Source organism: Eumetopias jubatus, unplaced genomic scaffold, assembly GCF_037043125.1.
Source record: "Eumetopias jubatus isolate StellerSeaLion01/CBP00866 unplaced genomic scaffold, mEumJub1_p1.0 scaffold_5, whole genome shotgun sequence".
In the NCBI taxonomy this organism is placed as follows: domain Eukaryota; kingdom Metazoa; phylum Chordata; class Mammalia; order Carnivora; family Otariidae; genus Eumetopias; species Eumetopias jubatus.
Window position 1 is genome coordinate 100,867,931 of NW_028274811.1, and position 16,794 is coordinate 100,884,724.

Genomic DNA, 16,794 nt, shown 5'->3' on the forward strand with positions numbered 1-16,794 from the left:
GTACAGCCTGTGACTCTCGATCTCAGGGTATGAGTTCAAGCCCCACACTGGGCATAAAGCCTACTTAAACAAAAGGGTAAAAATATCATTAGCATAAAGCTTTAACCAACTGAGAATCAATAGATTCATACTATTCTCTGAAAAGCTATTTACTTCAGCACAAGAGTTTCATGCAAATAAAGAGGAACTACAAGGAGTTTGACCATTTCAAGGCAACTCCGGCTGTCCCTTAAGTGTTTTTTTTTTTTTTAAAGATTTTATTTATTTATTTGAGAATGAGAGATAGAGAGCACGAGAGGGAAAAGGGTTGGAGGGAGAAGCAGACTCCCTGCTGAACGAGGAGCCTGATGCAGGACTCGATCTCGGGACTCCAGGATCATGACCTGAGCCGAAGACAGTCGCTTAACCAACTGAGCCACCCAGGCGCCCAAGTGTTTTTTAAATGGGATGATAGATAAGAACTTGTTGGTCCATCTTGACTAACATTAAAAAAAGTGAAACACAATAGGGGCGCCTGGGTGGCTCAGTCGTTGGGCTTATGCCTTTGGCTCGGGTCATGATCCCAGGGTCCTGGGATTGAGCCCCACGTCTGGCTCCCAGCTCGGCGGGAGCCCTGCTTCTCAGCCTCCCTCTCCCACTCCCCCTGCTGGTGTTCCCTCTCTCGCTGTGTCTTTGTCAAATAAAATCTTTAAAAAAAAAAGTGAAACACAATAGAAAATATCAGTGTGACTCAAATGCAGTAAAGTTAAGCACTGTTTTGTGGGACTTTTTGTTTCAGTGACAGCTGTAGAAATATAAAAAAAAATATTCTGGATAGAGATACACAATTTATTTCTCATTCTGGGACACAATTTAAAAGTATTAAAGTCACTCCTTTCATCAAATCTTAGCCTCTTAGAATTGATGAAATTCATCAATTTGATGAAAACATCAAGGAGGGAATGAAGTTTCCATTCCTCTACCTGGAATAATGATAACAAAAATAATGACACAAAAATTCCAATCCTGGAGCTTTTTGACCTAAATGTGGTCAATAAGGAATTGAGACAGTAGATTTCTAATCAGAAGAGAGTTTCAAATTGAAGTACAGAATTCAGTGGGGTATCTAAGGTAAAGGCAGACTTAGCAAAAAACATTAATCTTGGCTAGCTCAAATCTCTCACTTTACAAACTGTTTATAACCTGGGGTGAATAGAAGGCTGGCGAGGTTTCCCTAAAATCAGTTTAACAGTGGCACATCTTAGAGCACCTATTTTACTCATTTAGGATAGGGGCTGAGGCAGGCAGTGGGGAACATACTATGTTTCAAAGCAAACAAGAGATTTTCACCATTACTGTTAGCTATGTCTTTTGGGGGAAGAGGAGATGACGGTATGCAGAGCCTATGGTTATTGTGTGCTCTCTCCTTTTATTTTATTTTATTATTTATTTATTTATTATTTATTATCTATTTATTATTATTATTATTATTTATTTATTTATTTATTTATTTATTTATAAAGTTAAGCTCTAGGCCCAACATGGGGCTTGAACTCACAATCCTGAGATCAAGACTCACATGTTCTACCTACTGAGCCAGCCAGGCGCCCAGCTCTCTTCTTTTAGGGATGCTTCTGTGGGAAAGCATGAGAAGTGCCAGTCTAGACTTGTCAGAGCAGCCAGAAAATAAAATGATGTTGAAATCTTATATTCTAGTTCATCATTAGGTTTACGCTCTCCCAAAAGGGGATATGGGCCAGCAAACGATGGGATGGTGGACAGTGACAAAGCAGCATCATGAAAGTTGAGAACAATTAAAACCATACTTAACAAAAACTTCCTTAAAGACTAAAGAATCAAATTTGGTTGTTAGATTTAGGATTTTGATTGAAGAACTAGGCTGAAATCCAGCCTGTATACCTACTAGACCTTTGTGAGACTGTAGTGTATGTTATTTTCATGCTCCAGGTCTTTTCCTTACTAACACTTAAATGTACTACATCACAGATACATATGACTTGTTAGAAATCTGGGGAGAGAGAACATCAGACAAATGGAATGGGATGTCCTGGGAGATACCACAAGATTTCTGCAACAACTTCTTTCTTGATCAACAACGACTGGAAGCTAACACAGGCCGTAGATACTTGTAAACAAAACATTTTATGCATTACATTCAATAAATGCTTCAAACTTTCAGATCTCTTTATGTTCTATTTCTTCTACCTACAATGGACTGCCCATCTTCCATATTGCCTGGCTAACTCTCACTTATCCTTCAGATCTCAGCCTTTTCCAGTTTTCTCTAAATCCCCAAATTAGGTTGGAAACCTCCCTCCATAGCAGCCTGTGAGTTGTGTTCTTATCAAAGAACTTGTCAGGGCGCCTGGGTGGCTCAGTTGGTTAAGCGACTGCCTTCGGCTCAGGTCATGATCCTGGAGCCCCAGGATCGAGTCCCGCATCGGGCTCCCTGCTCAGCAGGGAGTCTGCTTCTCCCTCGGACCCTCCCCCCTCTCATGCTCTCTCTATCTCATTCTCTCTCTCAAATAAATAAATAAAATCTTAAAAAAAAAGAAAGAACTTGTCAGTTTTGTAATGGCTTTTAATACACTTATCCACCTCAGATAATGTACTTCTCCATCTTCCATGTTAGACAAAACTGAAGTTAGGGACTCTCTCGAACATGCCTGTACCCCCAGTATTTAGCTCATGGTTGAGTTTGGCAGTGTGGTGAAGAAAACATAAGTCACTGGGGATGTGGGAATGGAAATAGAGTTTTGTAATTACCCCAATCAGGATTCAAACCCAGCTTTATATGCCAATTAATAAACATTACCATGTGCCAAGTACTTTTTAGTAAGAGGGAGAAGATGGTGAATAAGAACATTATACTGTCTCCTTTTCTAATCTAACTTTAAGACCCCTGGAAAGTTATTTTTATTTGAGGTTATGATTCTCCACTTATGAAAGAGGAATAAAAGAGCATCCACCTCATAGTTGTTGGGATTACTGGAGTAACTGGAGAAATCACTACAGTGCCTTACATACGCACAAACATCAAATACATGATAATTATTACTCCTGAAACAGTGAACCTGAAATATTGTGGCATTGGTAAAGACAGTTTAATCTATTATAAAGAAAATAAAATTCTCCTTAAAAGACACAGTGCTGAGAAAACTTAGAGAATGTTCTTTGAATATCCAGGAAACAATATATTCCTTGATCTTTCAATTAAGAAAATAAGCTTGTAAAAAAAAAATAAAGTAAGCTCGTGCTGATCCATTTGCTCACTTGGCCTACCTTTGTGAGCAGTGTGACTCTTATTTTCATTTGCATGTTGGCTAACAAGCTAAAGATACAACAAATGACTGCTAAAAAGAGTGTATTATAATGTGTAAATCATGGGCTTTGATGTTCAGCCCTACCACTTACTGGCTGCTCAGAACAGTGACAAAAGCCCTGTTTCTTCATATGTAAAATGAGGACAGTATCAATACCTTCCTCACCTGGCTGTTGGAACAGATAGAATAGGGAACCAGTTAGAAGAGGGAACACTGTATCATAGAGTTTGCACGTATTCAATGAGTGCCTCAGTAACCACATCCGAGTCTTCCTGGTTAGTGTGCTTATGCACCACAGTGGTTTAAAGCACGGGATGGATTGATGGAGGCCTGATTTCAAGTCCCAGTTCTGCTAGTTTGGTTGTGTAACACTGAGCAAATCTACATCTCAATCTTTTTATCAATAAAATAATGAATAATAGGATTACCTCTCAGGGATGTTGGGCAGTTAAAGAAGAACTAATAATCAATGTAAATGGTTGGTTTACAGTATGGTGACTGGGGTACTGTCGTGTTATTACTTCATTAATAATGTTTGCAGTAAGTGCTGCCACCATATTTTTATCCATAAACTGCCTTTACCAATCATCCTTCTTTTATTCCTGAATGGAATATCCAAAAGAAAACCACAAGTTCATACGAAAAGCCACAGGTCAAATGTTTTTTTTATCAGTGAGGCCTTCGGCACTCGACCATCAAATAGCTACCAAGAGTTTCTTTATCCTGATCCCCTTCCCTCTGCTTTAGTTTCTCCACAGTACTGTTTATTGGCTGCATTCTCCAGTTGAATGTAAACTCCATAAGGCAGGGGCTTTGCTTCATTCACTGCTGTAACCTTATCACTCTGAATAGTACTAGGAATGTAGCAAATGTTTAGTATAGGTTTTAGAAAAACTAATCAATTGAATGAGACCCATCGCAGCCCTAAAATTGCCTATTAGCCTCCGATGAAGGGAACCAAAAGGGGCAAGGTGCGTGACAACATATCCCGACCCCCAGCTCCTTTCCCCGTACGCACCGGAAGGGTCATTGAATCGTTTCAGGGGCGCCTTAGGAAAAGACATGTTGACGACCAGCTCCACGAACTGAAGGTCACTAAGTCTCCTCCGCAACTTCCTGCCGCTTATTACAGCCTACTCACTGCAAATTCAAACCTCCCGGCTTATTCCCCGCCCACCTCTAACGTCAGCAGATTTGAAATCAAAATCCTGGGCACACCAATCCAGGACGGGAACATCTAAAGAGCATGCGCACCTAACCTCGACCCGTCCAATTAGGGCTTCTGTGCGTTTAGGTTACCAGCCAATAGGAAACTATTATTGCCTCCTTCCTCCTCCCCTCCCACCCCGTGTCCAATCATTCCTGGCGTTACTCAGTTGTAACTTACATACGAGCAACGTTTGCGCAAGCGCATTTCATAACTGAGAAGTTTTGGGAAAGTCGGCTTTTGGCGTCATATAGGTGGCCGTGCAGTGAGTTCTAGTTTCCCTAGTTCCAACCTCCGACCGTTCCTTGGGTGTAAACGTCCCTGGATTTCAGTTCTTTCAAACTGGGTACTGCCAGGGTCCTAAATGGCCATTGAAAAGGAAAAAGGAACATGCTGAGACATCAGCCTACGTCCCTGCGCATGTGCAGTGACCTGAGCGGAGAGTCCCGGGCGTGGCCTGAGCGTGAAGATTTCGCGGGTGCGCTCGTCTCGCTCCGTGCGGCTGCAGCAGGGAGGCTACTGGAGTATGTCGGCCCCGTTTGAGGAGCGCAGTGGGGTGGTTCCGTGCGGGACGCCGTGGGGCCAGTGGTACCAGACCTTGGAGGAGGTGTTCATTGAAGTTCAGGTGCCGCCTGGCACTCGCGCCCAGGATATCCAGTGCGGCCTGCAGAGCCGGCATGTGGCGCTGGCCGTGGGTGGCCGCGAGATCCTCAAGGTAGCGGCAGGTCTGGTCTTGGGCTCAGTTTCTTCCCGGCCTCTAAGTCCCAGAGTCCTAAGGTTCATGGTTTCCGTGAAAAGACTGTTGGAAGGCCGAATGGCTCCTTTGGCCGAAAGAGCGCTATCATTGTCCTGGTTTGGTCGGAGCCCCCCACTCTCAAGGCTGGTCCTGAGTTGACGTAGAGATTTGAGGAGCCCGGTTTTCTGGCTTTATTTCTAAACCAAATGAAGCTAATGCTTTTGTTCCTCTGCCGGCCTTCACTTAGATCTTTAAAGGAAAAAATATTTATTGTACATATATTTCTTCCAGGCACTGATGAGGTGTTGAGAGCTCAGTGGTGAACAAGACAGAAGTTTCCTGCACTCAGATAGGTTACGTTCTTGCAGGGAGGCATAATAAAGCTAGACTAATAAATACTCAGGCAGTTACAGAACAGTAAAGAAAATAAAGGATAAGGATATCGGGATGAGGATTCAGAGATGATGTCAGGTGATTTATTTTTTCATCAAACAAAAATTCTGCATGTTTGTGGCGTGGTTAAGCAGGTAGTCGAGAGTTGTTTGAAGAAAATAATACCCCTTTATTCTCATCATGGCCGTTGGATTTGGGAGCTGCTTTTTCCTTGATAAGCTTTATAATTAAATTCAGTTACTTTGAAGTTAGATTTCTTTCTCAGATTAGATGCTCAAGATGTTTGATGTCAGTGTAATGAAGTGGTGCAGGGAGATTCCTTGTTGTGGAATACCTGGCTATGCCATTTTTATCATTTTGTAACCTTGGGCAAGAGATTATTCAGTGTCTATACCTTCACCCACAAAGTATGGTAATTATAGTAACTTTCTGATAGGATTGTTTTGAGCATAACGTGGTATCCAAGGGAATTAAGAGCTTGGACTTGTCTAGTATGTAACGAGTATACACTATATGTTAGCTGTTATTTATATGGAAATGTTCTAAGTGCCTCAGAGAAAAGAAAGATTCACGTGAAAGACATTGATTTATGTCATCTTGGATCTTACTGAGTTTTCTGGATAATTGTGTAATTGTATAATTGTATAATTCACAGTTTCCTGAACAGTGGTTAAAGATTACAATTCATATTTCTTTGAGTAATTCCAGTAACTTTGGGAATTTAACAGTAACTTTAACTTTAGGATTTTAAGTATACATTTAGACCCGTACGGTTTTTTTCTCCCTAGTATTGACATATTGAAAAAATGTGTTTTCTCTTTTTATGTGACCTTTTAATTTCATTTCCTAAAACTTAAATTTGGCAAGTAGCAACAAATCAAAATGAATTTGAGCAGATGCATTCTCGTTTAAACTTATGTCTGCTGATATCTTTCTTAAAAGAACAGTTTCTGAAAAATCAGTCACAGCTAATCTGTATCAGAACTATAGTACGTGTTTTTTGGATGCTACATTGCCCAACAAAGAGATTGAACCAGTTTTTTTTTTTATTTATTTAAAGATTTTATTTATTTACTTGACAGAAAGCGAGAGAGGGAACACAAGCAAGGGGGGTGGGAGAGAGAGAAGCAGGCTTCCCGCGGAGCAGGGAGCCCGATGCGGGACTCGATCCTAGGACCCTGAGATCATGACATGATCCAAAGGCAGACGCTTAACGACTGAGCCACCCAGGTGCCCCTGAACCAGTTTTTTAAAGTTTAAGAGATATCATTTCTTAATTTCAGCAGGAAAGGTCTTCTTGTAGTTCATTTCAATTGGTAAAGTTAAAGCATTTCAGATAATTTCACATTTGGCTCAGTGATCAGTAATATTTATTCATCTGAAAATTAAGGAGCACTGATATTTTTTTAGAGAGCCCTGTGTTCTTTGTCATAGTAAATATTTCAAGCAATGTAAACTAGGTTCCATTTCACTTTCTAGGAGGAAAGATAGGGTTGAGCACCTAACAATATGTTGAAATGGTATAAAATTTTATCTACTTACTATAACCAAACTAGACAATTACATGTGGATTAGATAGGAAGTTAGGAAAGTCTTAAATCATGAAAGCCTTATAAAAATTAATGAAATATGTTTTTAGTAACTTATGTTTATTTTTCAGGGCAAGCTCTTTGATTCTACAATAGCTGATGAGGGAACATGGACTTTGGGTAAGGGTAATCTATAATTCTTGGAATTTTTTTTAAAAATTAATTTTGTCTTGGAACTTAGTATGTTTCCCTGTGTTATATTAGGTCCTTTGTCTTTGCAGCTTTGGAAGAGAATAGTGATAGAAATGCATTGAAAATAATTGTATGTCAAGATTACCTAATGATTTTTGAAAATATAAAATTTAATGATGAACTCTAACTTATTTGTTATTTTTGTTTATTTAGAGGACAGAAAAATGGTCCGTATTGTTCTTACAAAGACAAAGAGAGATGCAGCAAATTGTTGGACTTCTCTTCTAGAATCTGAATATGCAGCTGATCCTTGGGTGCAAGACCAAATGCAGAGAAAACTTACATTAGAGAGATTCCAGAAAGAAGTAAGTCAGATGAATGTATGAATATGTATTAAACATCTTAAAATCATAGAATGATTATTATTTGAAATTAAAACTCAAATGTGGTTACCAAAAATTACAAAAGTTCTTTAGAGGATTTTTTTTTAAGTTAAATCGTTAGAAAAATGGTCTTTCTTTGTATGGATTTTATTTTTTCAAATTTTCAAATAGAGGAATTTATTTGTACTGTCATGATTTCTAAGTTTAAATTTGTTTAGTGTACACCAGTAATGCATAAATGAACTCATAAAAATTCAATCAATATAGACTTGCATAGTGTAAAAAGGTGAAAAGTTCCTTTCATCAACATCTCTCCATTCTGTGCATCTGTCTCATTCTTATCTCATTGATGTATTGGTTTGCTACTTTGTTTTTAACATAAATTCAGGATCATACTATGTGTATTGTTCATGTTTTTTTCATTTAATAATACATCTTGGGTCTCTTCCTACCAGTACGTATAGATAAAACTTGTTCCTTTTAACTGCTCCAGAGGGTTTTCTAGTTTGAATATATCAACATTATTTCTTTAGCTATTCCCTTTTGATAAGATTTGGATTTTTTGATTTGTGTCTATTTCAAATAAAATTTGTGCTTTCATCTCTAAAACTATTCCAATGTTGTTAATTTATCTAGGAGAAGAATTACTGGATTAAAGCACTGTTAAAGTTTTGATGGATAATTTCTTTCTATATGTTGATGGTTTCCAAATATGTATCTCTAGTTTAGACTTTTCCCAAATTTTGGAGTCACAATTTCAATTCAGTATCTCCACTTGACAGTCTGACAGACATATCAGCCTCAACATATTCAACATGAACTCCCTAACTTCCTCCCACATGTGTTCTACCTCTAGTCTTCTCATCTTGGTTGATGGAAACTATTTGATCAGACCAAAGAACAAAAATGGGTTATCATCCTCCACTCCTGTCACTCTCTCACATACCCTGTCCAATTTGTTAGGAAACCTTACTGGTACTACCTTCCAAATATATTCAGAATTTGTCCACTTCTCACCACCAACTCTACCACCACTTTGATCTGGACCATCTGTAGTGTCTTGCCTAGATTACCCCAATAACCTTCTAATTGTTCTCTTTTACCCTTGCCAAGCTACAGTGTTCTCAAAATAGCATAGTAGTCCTTTTAAAATGCAGGTCAGAACACATCGCTTCTCTTCTCAGAACTCTTTCATTCTCTCCGATCTTGTCCTCAGTGATCTCCCTGACTGCTTCTACTAATCTCCCCTTCAGTCATTCTGCTCTAGCCATACTTTTTGTTATTTTTGAACATTCCACGCCATTCCTTTTCTGTCCTTTTGACTACAGGGTTCTTCTCCCAAAGCTTGGCTAACTTCTTCACTGTTTTCAAGTCATTGCTCAATAAAGTATACTTTATCTTTGGTCATCCTATTTAAATACTATAATCTTCTCATTTCCCTTACTCTGCCCTGCTTTTCTTCTTTTTCTGTAGCACTTGCACCAACTTTTAACACTCTGGATCAGGGGCTCACAAACTATGGCCCACAGATGAAATCTGGCCCGCTGCCTGTTTTTGAAGTAAAGTTATACTGGAATACACCTATGCTCGTTCATTTGTATATTGTCTTTCTTATACCAACTCCATACTTAAGGAGTTATGAGACTGTATGGCCTTCAAAGCCTAAAATATCTAACTACTTGGCTCTTTACAGAAAACTTTGCCAACCTCTACATTAGATAACTTACGGTTTATTATTTGTGTCCTCCTCTAAGAATGTCAGGTCCACCAGTGCAGGGATCTTTGTTTTGTTCACTCTTGAATTCCACATGCATCTAGTAGTGTCTTCCAAACAGTAGGAACTCAATAAATGTTTGTTGAATAAATGAAATGCTCTCCAAAAAGACTAGAGCATGAGATAGTACTTCCTAGGATTGTTACAAAGATTGAATATGTTGATAAAGTTGAATATGCTCTTAGAACCCTGCCTGGCATGTAGTAAACTCTCAAATGAAGATAGTTATTAAAATCTGTTTTCACACTCATACTGAAGTATATGTTTGCCCATACACTGGTCAACTTGTAATATACATATCGATCTTCTAAATATTTGTAGATCTGAAAATTGAAATATACCTCCTAGTTTTAAGTTCTGTTTTGGTGATTACATCTTTTGACATGTTTATTGGCCATTTGGATTTCCTGTTTTGTCACTTGCTAGTTTATATCTTTACCATTTCCCTTTGAGTTATATCTTAATATTTTTCCTTATAAGATTTATTTTATCATAATTTTTTTCATGTCTTTTAGAATCCTGGTTTTGACTTCAGTGGAGCAGAAATCTCAGGAAACTACACTAAAGGTGGACCAGACTTCTCAAATCTTGAGAAATAACTACTACTTTTTTTTTTTGCTACATTCTGTGGATCCCAGCAGATGTTGCCAACTTAGAGGAACAGATTATGTGGTGGAAGAAAAATGTGGATACCTGCAGTTAACAAATTGCAAAATATATTTAACTATGGTTCTAAAAATTGCATTCAAATATTTACATAGGAAACATCTTAAATACTGTGGAAACTATTCTACTGATATAGAGTAACTTTTTTTTGGACACTTTTTTTGCTCAGCATGAAGTTTTATATGCTGCATTTTACTAATTTCAGATTTAACCTGTATTTTTAATACAAAAACATTGGGGTATAGATCATGTGAAATGACCGGTGCCTTCAGGGATAATTAAATTTTTCTTTCAATAAGTGTAATGCAGGAATAATGTTCAATAAACATTTCTAAATAGGAGTCGTGTACCCCTTTCTGTAAGTATGCCAGTACACACAAGGAATTATATTACTGAAAAAAGTTCTAAGAAAGGAAAAAGTCCACAAATATAATCTGAGTAAGTTCATTTTAAGAGTTAATGAAAATTTCTGAAGTAGTATATTATTCCTTGGGAGATGACTTTGTCAAGAAATTGAAAAATAGAGACTTAACAGTAGGAATGTATTAATACAAAACAAGCAGTGACATGAATGTGATCATTGGGTGAGTCCTTTGTCAGTGACAAAAAGCAAATAATGGTTAATGTTTATAAGGCAGGGACATAATTTTGCTCTTCAGTGATCTAGACATATAAGGAAGGATTGTCTTAAAATTTTATTTCATTCTTTTTATGTCCTTTGGAATTTTCAAATATCTCTCTACATTTTTTAAAAATTTAGTTTTTAAGTAATCTTTACACCCAATCTGGGACTTGAACCTGCAACTCTGAGATCAGGAGTTGCACACACTACCACACTGAGCCAGCCAGGTGCCCCTAAAAATTATTTTTAACAATCCCAAATGTATAGCAAAGTTACGTGTAAAGTACAAAGAACTGTTTACTTCCTGAACTGTTTGTAAGTTTATGATATGACGCTGCATCATCTCTAAGTACCTTAGTGTGTATTTCCTTCAAAGGACTTGCTCTTATGTAGTGATAACTACAATACAACCATTATAAACAGGAAATTAGCATTGATACGTTATGACCATCTAATCCTCAGATCTTCATTGCATTGAAGTTTAACTGGTTGTCCCAGTAATGTTCTGTAGAGCAAAAGGATCCAGTCACAATCATGCCTTCCCTTTAGATGAAATGTCAGGTGTCTGGTCTGCTGCAGTCTGGAGCAAGTCTTCATTTTTTCTTGACTTTTACAACCTTGGCACTTTTGAATATTACAGGCTAGTTTTGTACAACATCCCTCATTTTGAGTTTTGTCTGATACTTCTTCATGATTAGATTCAGGTTATACATCTTTGGCAGGGATGTTACAGAAGTGATGCTGTGTTCTTTTTCTTTTTTTTTTTAAAGATTTTATTTATTTATTTGACAGACAGCTAGAGAGGGAACACAAGCAGGGGGAGTGGGAGAGGAGAAGCAGGCTCCCTGCTGAGCAGGGAGCCCGATGCAGGGCTCGGTCCCAGGACCCTGGGATCATGATGTTAGCAGAAGGCAGATGCTTAACGACTGAGCCACCCAGGTGCCCCATGATGCTGTGTTCTTATTGCATCCAATCGTGAGTTAGTAATTTTGATTTGTCCTTTTTCTGTTGGTGTTTACTTAGATCACTGAATAAGTGGCGTCTGTCAGTCTTCTCCACAGTAAAGCTATTCTTTGTAGGTTTATAATTCTTTTGTGGGACGGTAGCTTCAGAGTACTACTCTGTTTCTCACCAAATTTCCAACTTATTTATATCTTTATTGATTCATGATTTTCTACTTTATTCAGTGGGTTAAAATCTATTACTTGCATTACTGTGATGCTTAACAATTTTTCTTGATTTGGCTAGGGGAGTACCATTTTAGGTGGCTTCCATGTCCTGTTGACCTGTCCCATCATTATTTGAGTAATTTCTTATTTTCTGGCACAAGTTATACCAGGCTTATGCTTTCCCTGCCCTAGCTCAAAAATAAGCCATGTTTTTAAGGTCTCCTGGCTTCTCTTAAATGGAGAATGGTATTTAGAAACCAAGATTTGTGTGCTAGTGAGCAATTGCTGTTGGGTGTGTATAGTGCTTATATGTACAGCTATGTTTATTTCTATATATTGAAAACCATGAGTTCACACTTAAACTTTCATGTCTAATCCCATGGGGTTCATTTTTCTTTTCTCCCTTTCTATATTTATAACAACAGTGAAAAGTCTGATTTATATTATCAGTGTATTTGATTCCCTATTCTAGGTCATCTCACATGAATGGCTTCCTTACTCTGCTCAGGCTCCAGCACCCTGCAGCATACAGGGATATCCTCACCTGCTTGGACCTGAACACACCCCATTGTGGGCCACTGAATCCCTGCCATACTCTTTGGCAAAGAGACTATCTTGTTCACTTTAACCAATAACTTTAGGAATAAATTGTTGGGGAAGAGGCTTTTTTCTTTCAATTGGCCTCTCAACTTTCAAAGAAATTAATATTTTGAAATAAGCACAGTAAAATTAACTCTTCTGTTCATAGTTTTGTGAATTTTTAGCATGTAGATTCTGTTCATAGTTTTGTGACTTTTAACATGTAGAGGTATCTGTAAGCACCTTCAAAATCAGGAGATTGAACAGTTAAGTTTTTTTTTTTTTTAAAGTGAACTCTGTACCCCACATTGGGCTCAAACTCATGACCCTGAGATCAAGCGTTGCATGCTCTTACCAGCTGAGCCAGCCAGGCGCCCCAAGAGATTTAATAGTTTAATCACTACAAAAACTTAAAATACTCTCTCTTTGTAGTCATAGCCTCAAACCCTGGAAACCACTGATTAAGACTGTCTTTATAGTTTTGTCTTTTCAAGAATGTTCATCAGTGGAATCATATGTCATCTTTTTTTCTTAAAGGTTTATCTACTCTGGAGAGAGAGAGGGTGGGGAGCTGGGGCGGAGGGCCAGAGGGAGAGAATCCCCAAGCGGACTCCCCGTCAAGCACGGAGCCCGATGTGGGGCTCGATCCCTTGACCCATGAGACGCTACCTGAACGGAAACCAAGAGTCAGCTGCCCAACTGACTGAGCCACCCAGGCACCCTATAATGTTTTTTAAAAAACAGATTTATTGAGATATAATTCATGTACCATATATTTTACCAATTTAAAATACATAATTCAGTGATTTTTAATATAGTCATCTATTAAACCATCACCACAGTCAGTTTTCATTTTCATCACCTCAAAAAACCCTGTACCTTTTAGCTATCAACTCCCCTCTCCCTCTACCCTCAACCAAGTGACCACTAATTTGTTTTCTATCTCATAAATTTCTCTCTTCTGGACATTTCATATACATTGAATGCAGTCTTTTGTTACTGGCTTTCACTTAGCACATGTTTTAGTGGTTCATCCATGTTCTAGTATGTTAGTATTTCATTCTTTCTGTATGACTGGATAATATTCCATTGTATATTTGCCGCACATTTATCTATTTGTCAGTTGATGTTTGGGAGGTTTCTACCTTTTGGCTATTATGAATAATGCTGCTATAAACATTCAAGTAGGGACACCTGGGTGGCTTATTTGGTTAAGCGTCTGCCTTCGGCTCAGGTCATGATCTTTAAGTCCCTGGATGGAGCCTCAAGTTGATCTCTCTGCTCAGCAGGGAGCCTGCTTCTCCATCTCTCTCCCCTCCCCCCCATGCACCTGTGTGCGTGCTCTGTCTCTCAAATAAATAAAATCTTAAACATTCAAGTGCAAGTTTTTAGGTGTATGTATATTTTTATTTCTTACTTGGGATTGAATTTCGAGTTATATGGGAACTATGTCTGATCATTTGAGAAATTTCTAGATTGTTTTCCAAAGTGGCTACACCATTTTACATTTCCACCAGTAGTGTATGAAATTTCTAATATCTCCACATCTTTGCCAACACTTGTTACATGATTTTTAAAATTTTAGCCATTCTAGTGGATATGAAGTGGTATCACATTGTGTGTTTCCCTGATGACTAATTATGTTGAGCATCTTTTCTTGTGCTTATTGACCATTTATGTATCTTCCTTGGAGAAATGTTTATTCAAATCCTTTGCCCATTTTTTATTGGGTTATCTGTCTATTGAGTTGTAAGAGTTCTTTATTCTGTACACAAATCTCATATATATTAGTTGCATATATTTTCTTCTATTGTGTAGGTTTTTTTCATTTTCTTGATGGTGTCTTTTAAAACATGAATGTTTTAAATTTTGATGTATTCTAGTTCATCATGCTTTTGGTGGACCATGCTTTCGGTATCATATCTAAGAACTCTGTGTAACCCCAGGTTATGAGAATTTTTTCCAATGTTTTCTTCCAAAAGTTTTACTATTGTATGTTTTAGACCTATGACCCATTTTAAGTAATTTTTTGTGTAAGCTGTGTAATATAGGTGGAACTTCATTTTTTTGCATGTGGATGTCTATTTGTTTCAAAATATTTTGTTGAAAAGACTGTCCGTTCTTCATTAAATCGCTTTTGCACTTTTGTCAAAAATCAATTGCTGTTTATATGGGTCTGTTTCTGATCTTTCTGTTCTATTTCATTGACCCCTTCACAAATACCACAATGCCTTGATAATTGTAGCTTTATGGTAAGTCTTAAAATTGGGCAGCATGATTTCTTCAACTTAATTCTTCTTCAAAATTGTCTTAGCTGTTTAACTTCCTTTGCCTTTCTGTGTAAAGCTTAGAATCAGCTATATTCAGTCTGTATCTACAAAAAGTCCTGCTAGGATTTTCACTGGAATAGTGTAAATCTTCCAGTCCTTGAACATGGGGCATCTCTCCATTTAGTATCTCTCTGATTTCAGTCATGAGCATTTTGTGATTTTCAGCTTATAGAATATTTACATCTTTCCTTAGATTTAGTCCTAAGTGTTCATTTTCTGGAGCTGTTGTAAATGATATATTTTTTGAAATTTCTTTCCAGTTGTACATAGCTAGTACATAGAAATCTTTGATTTTTGTTTGTTGACCTTGTATCCTGTGACCTTCCTAAACTCACTTATTCTAGGAGTTTTTTGTTATGAATTCCTGGGATTTTCTTCAGAAACCACAAACGGGGTTTTATTTAGTCTGTACTACTCCATAGATCTTTATTTTTTTCTTGCTTCATTGCATTTGCTAGAAAACTAGAAGTGGTGGGAGTGGCTGTCCCTGTCTTGTCTGGTTTTCAAATTTTGATTTGATTGATTCTCAAATTTTGAACCTGCTTATATTTTCACACATGCCAGACTTGGTCATGGCGTGTTACTGCCGTTTACGTATCTGGATTTGTTGAAGATTTTTGTGTCTGTTCATTTGAGATATTGGTCTTATCATTGAGATTTTGTGTTATCTTTATTTTGGTTTGGTACCAGGGTAATGCTAGCCTTTTAAAATGAATTGGAAAGTGATTCTTCTACTTTCTAGAAGAGATGTGTAGAATTTGTTTTCTTTCAGCATTTTATGGGATTTGCCAGTAAGATTTTAAACAACAAATCCAGTTTTTAAAAATAGAACTTAGGTTTTCTAGTTTATTTTATTTTAGTTTGGTTTATTTTAAGTTTTGGTAGTTCTTTTCTTTCAAGGGATTGAATCATTTAACTTGATGTGCATAGTTATATGTGTTGTTTCTTTAGTGTCCTTTTAACATAGTGTTACCTCTTTCAGTCCTGATACTGGTAATTTCTTTTTTTTTCATTCTTGCTAGAGATTCATCAATTTTATTGCTTTTTTCAAAGAATTAATTTTTGATTTTGTTGATTTTCCTTATTTTGTTTCACTGATTTTTAAACCCCCTTTAAAAAATGTTTTATTGTTATGTTAATCACTATACATTACATCATTAGTTTTTGATGTAGTGTTCCATGATTCATAGTCTGCGTACAACACCCAGTGCTCCATGCAGAACGTGCCCTCTTGTGCCCTATTTAATACTCATCACCAGGCTAACCCATCCTCCCACCCCCCCGAACCCTGTTTGTTTTTCAGAGTCCATCGTCCGATTTCCCCCCCTTCATTCTTTCCCTCCTGCTATCTTTTTTTGTGTGTGAATTGTGCAAGACTGTTGAATCACAGATCTGTACCTCTGAAACAAATAATACAATATATGTTAAACCCCCTTTTTTTAATGACCTTTTCCCATCTGCTTGCATTGTGGGTTTATTCTGCTCTTTTTCTAGTTTATGTGGAAGCTTTGAGTTTTTTTCCTTAATAAAAGCCAATTAATAATGTGAATTACTCTAAGCACTGGTTTAGCTACATTTCATACATTTTGGTATTTTCATTCAGTTCAAATTATTTTACTCTTTAGAATTTCCCTTAGAGCCCTGAATTATTCAGAAGTCTGTTGTTTTATTTCCAAGTGTTTGTAGATTTTCCTGTTACCTGGTATTAATTTCTTGTTTATGATCAGAGAACATACTTTATAATTTTAAAAGTTTTTTTAAATTTCTTCAGGGTTGTTTGTGACCCAGGATATAGTCTGTCTTGGTGAATATTCCATGTGTATTTTAAAAGAATGCTTATTCTGTTGTTTTAGGATGAAATTTTTTATGTCAAGTAGATCCACTTGGTTAT

General features: G+C 37.3%; 2 protein-coding genes across 2 annotated transcripts in view; one reads left to right on the forward strand and one right to left on the reverse strand.

Moving 5' to 3' along the window:
- HMMR (hyaluronan mediated motility receptor) overlaps window positions 1-4,439 on the reverse strand; it is a 38,064-nt gene extending 33,625 nt beyond the window's left edge. The window contains exon 1 of the mRNA XM_028106719.2: window positions 4,342-4,439. Coding sequence (XP_027962520.1) covers window positions 4,342-4,387 — 46 coding nt within the window. The 5' untranslated portion in view covers window positions 4,388-4,439. The remainder of the gene's footprint in view (window positions 1-4,341) is intronic.
- Window positions 4,440-4,754: 315 nt separating this feature from the next.
- NUDCD2 (NudC domain containing 2) lies at window positions 4,755-12,859 on the forward strand. Its single transcript, XM_028106718.2, has 4 exons — window positions 4,755-5,245; window positions 7,320-7,368; window positions 7,594-7,745; window positions 10,053-12,859. The coding sequence occupies exons 1-4, from the start codon at window positions 5,057-5,059 to the stop codon at window positions 10,134-10,136; spliced, it is 474 nt and encodes a 157-aa protein (XP_027962519.1). The 5' UTR covers window positions 4,755-5,056; the 3' UTR covers window positions 10,137-12,859.
- Window positions 12,860-16,794: the final 3,935 nt, after the last annotated feature.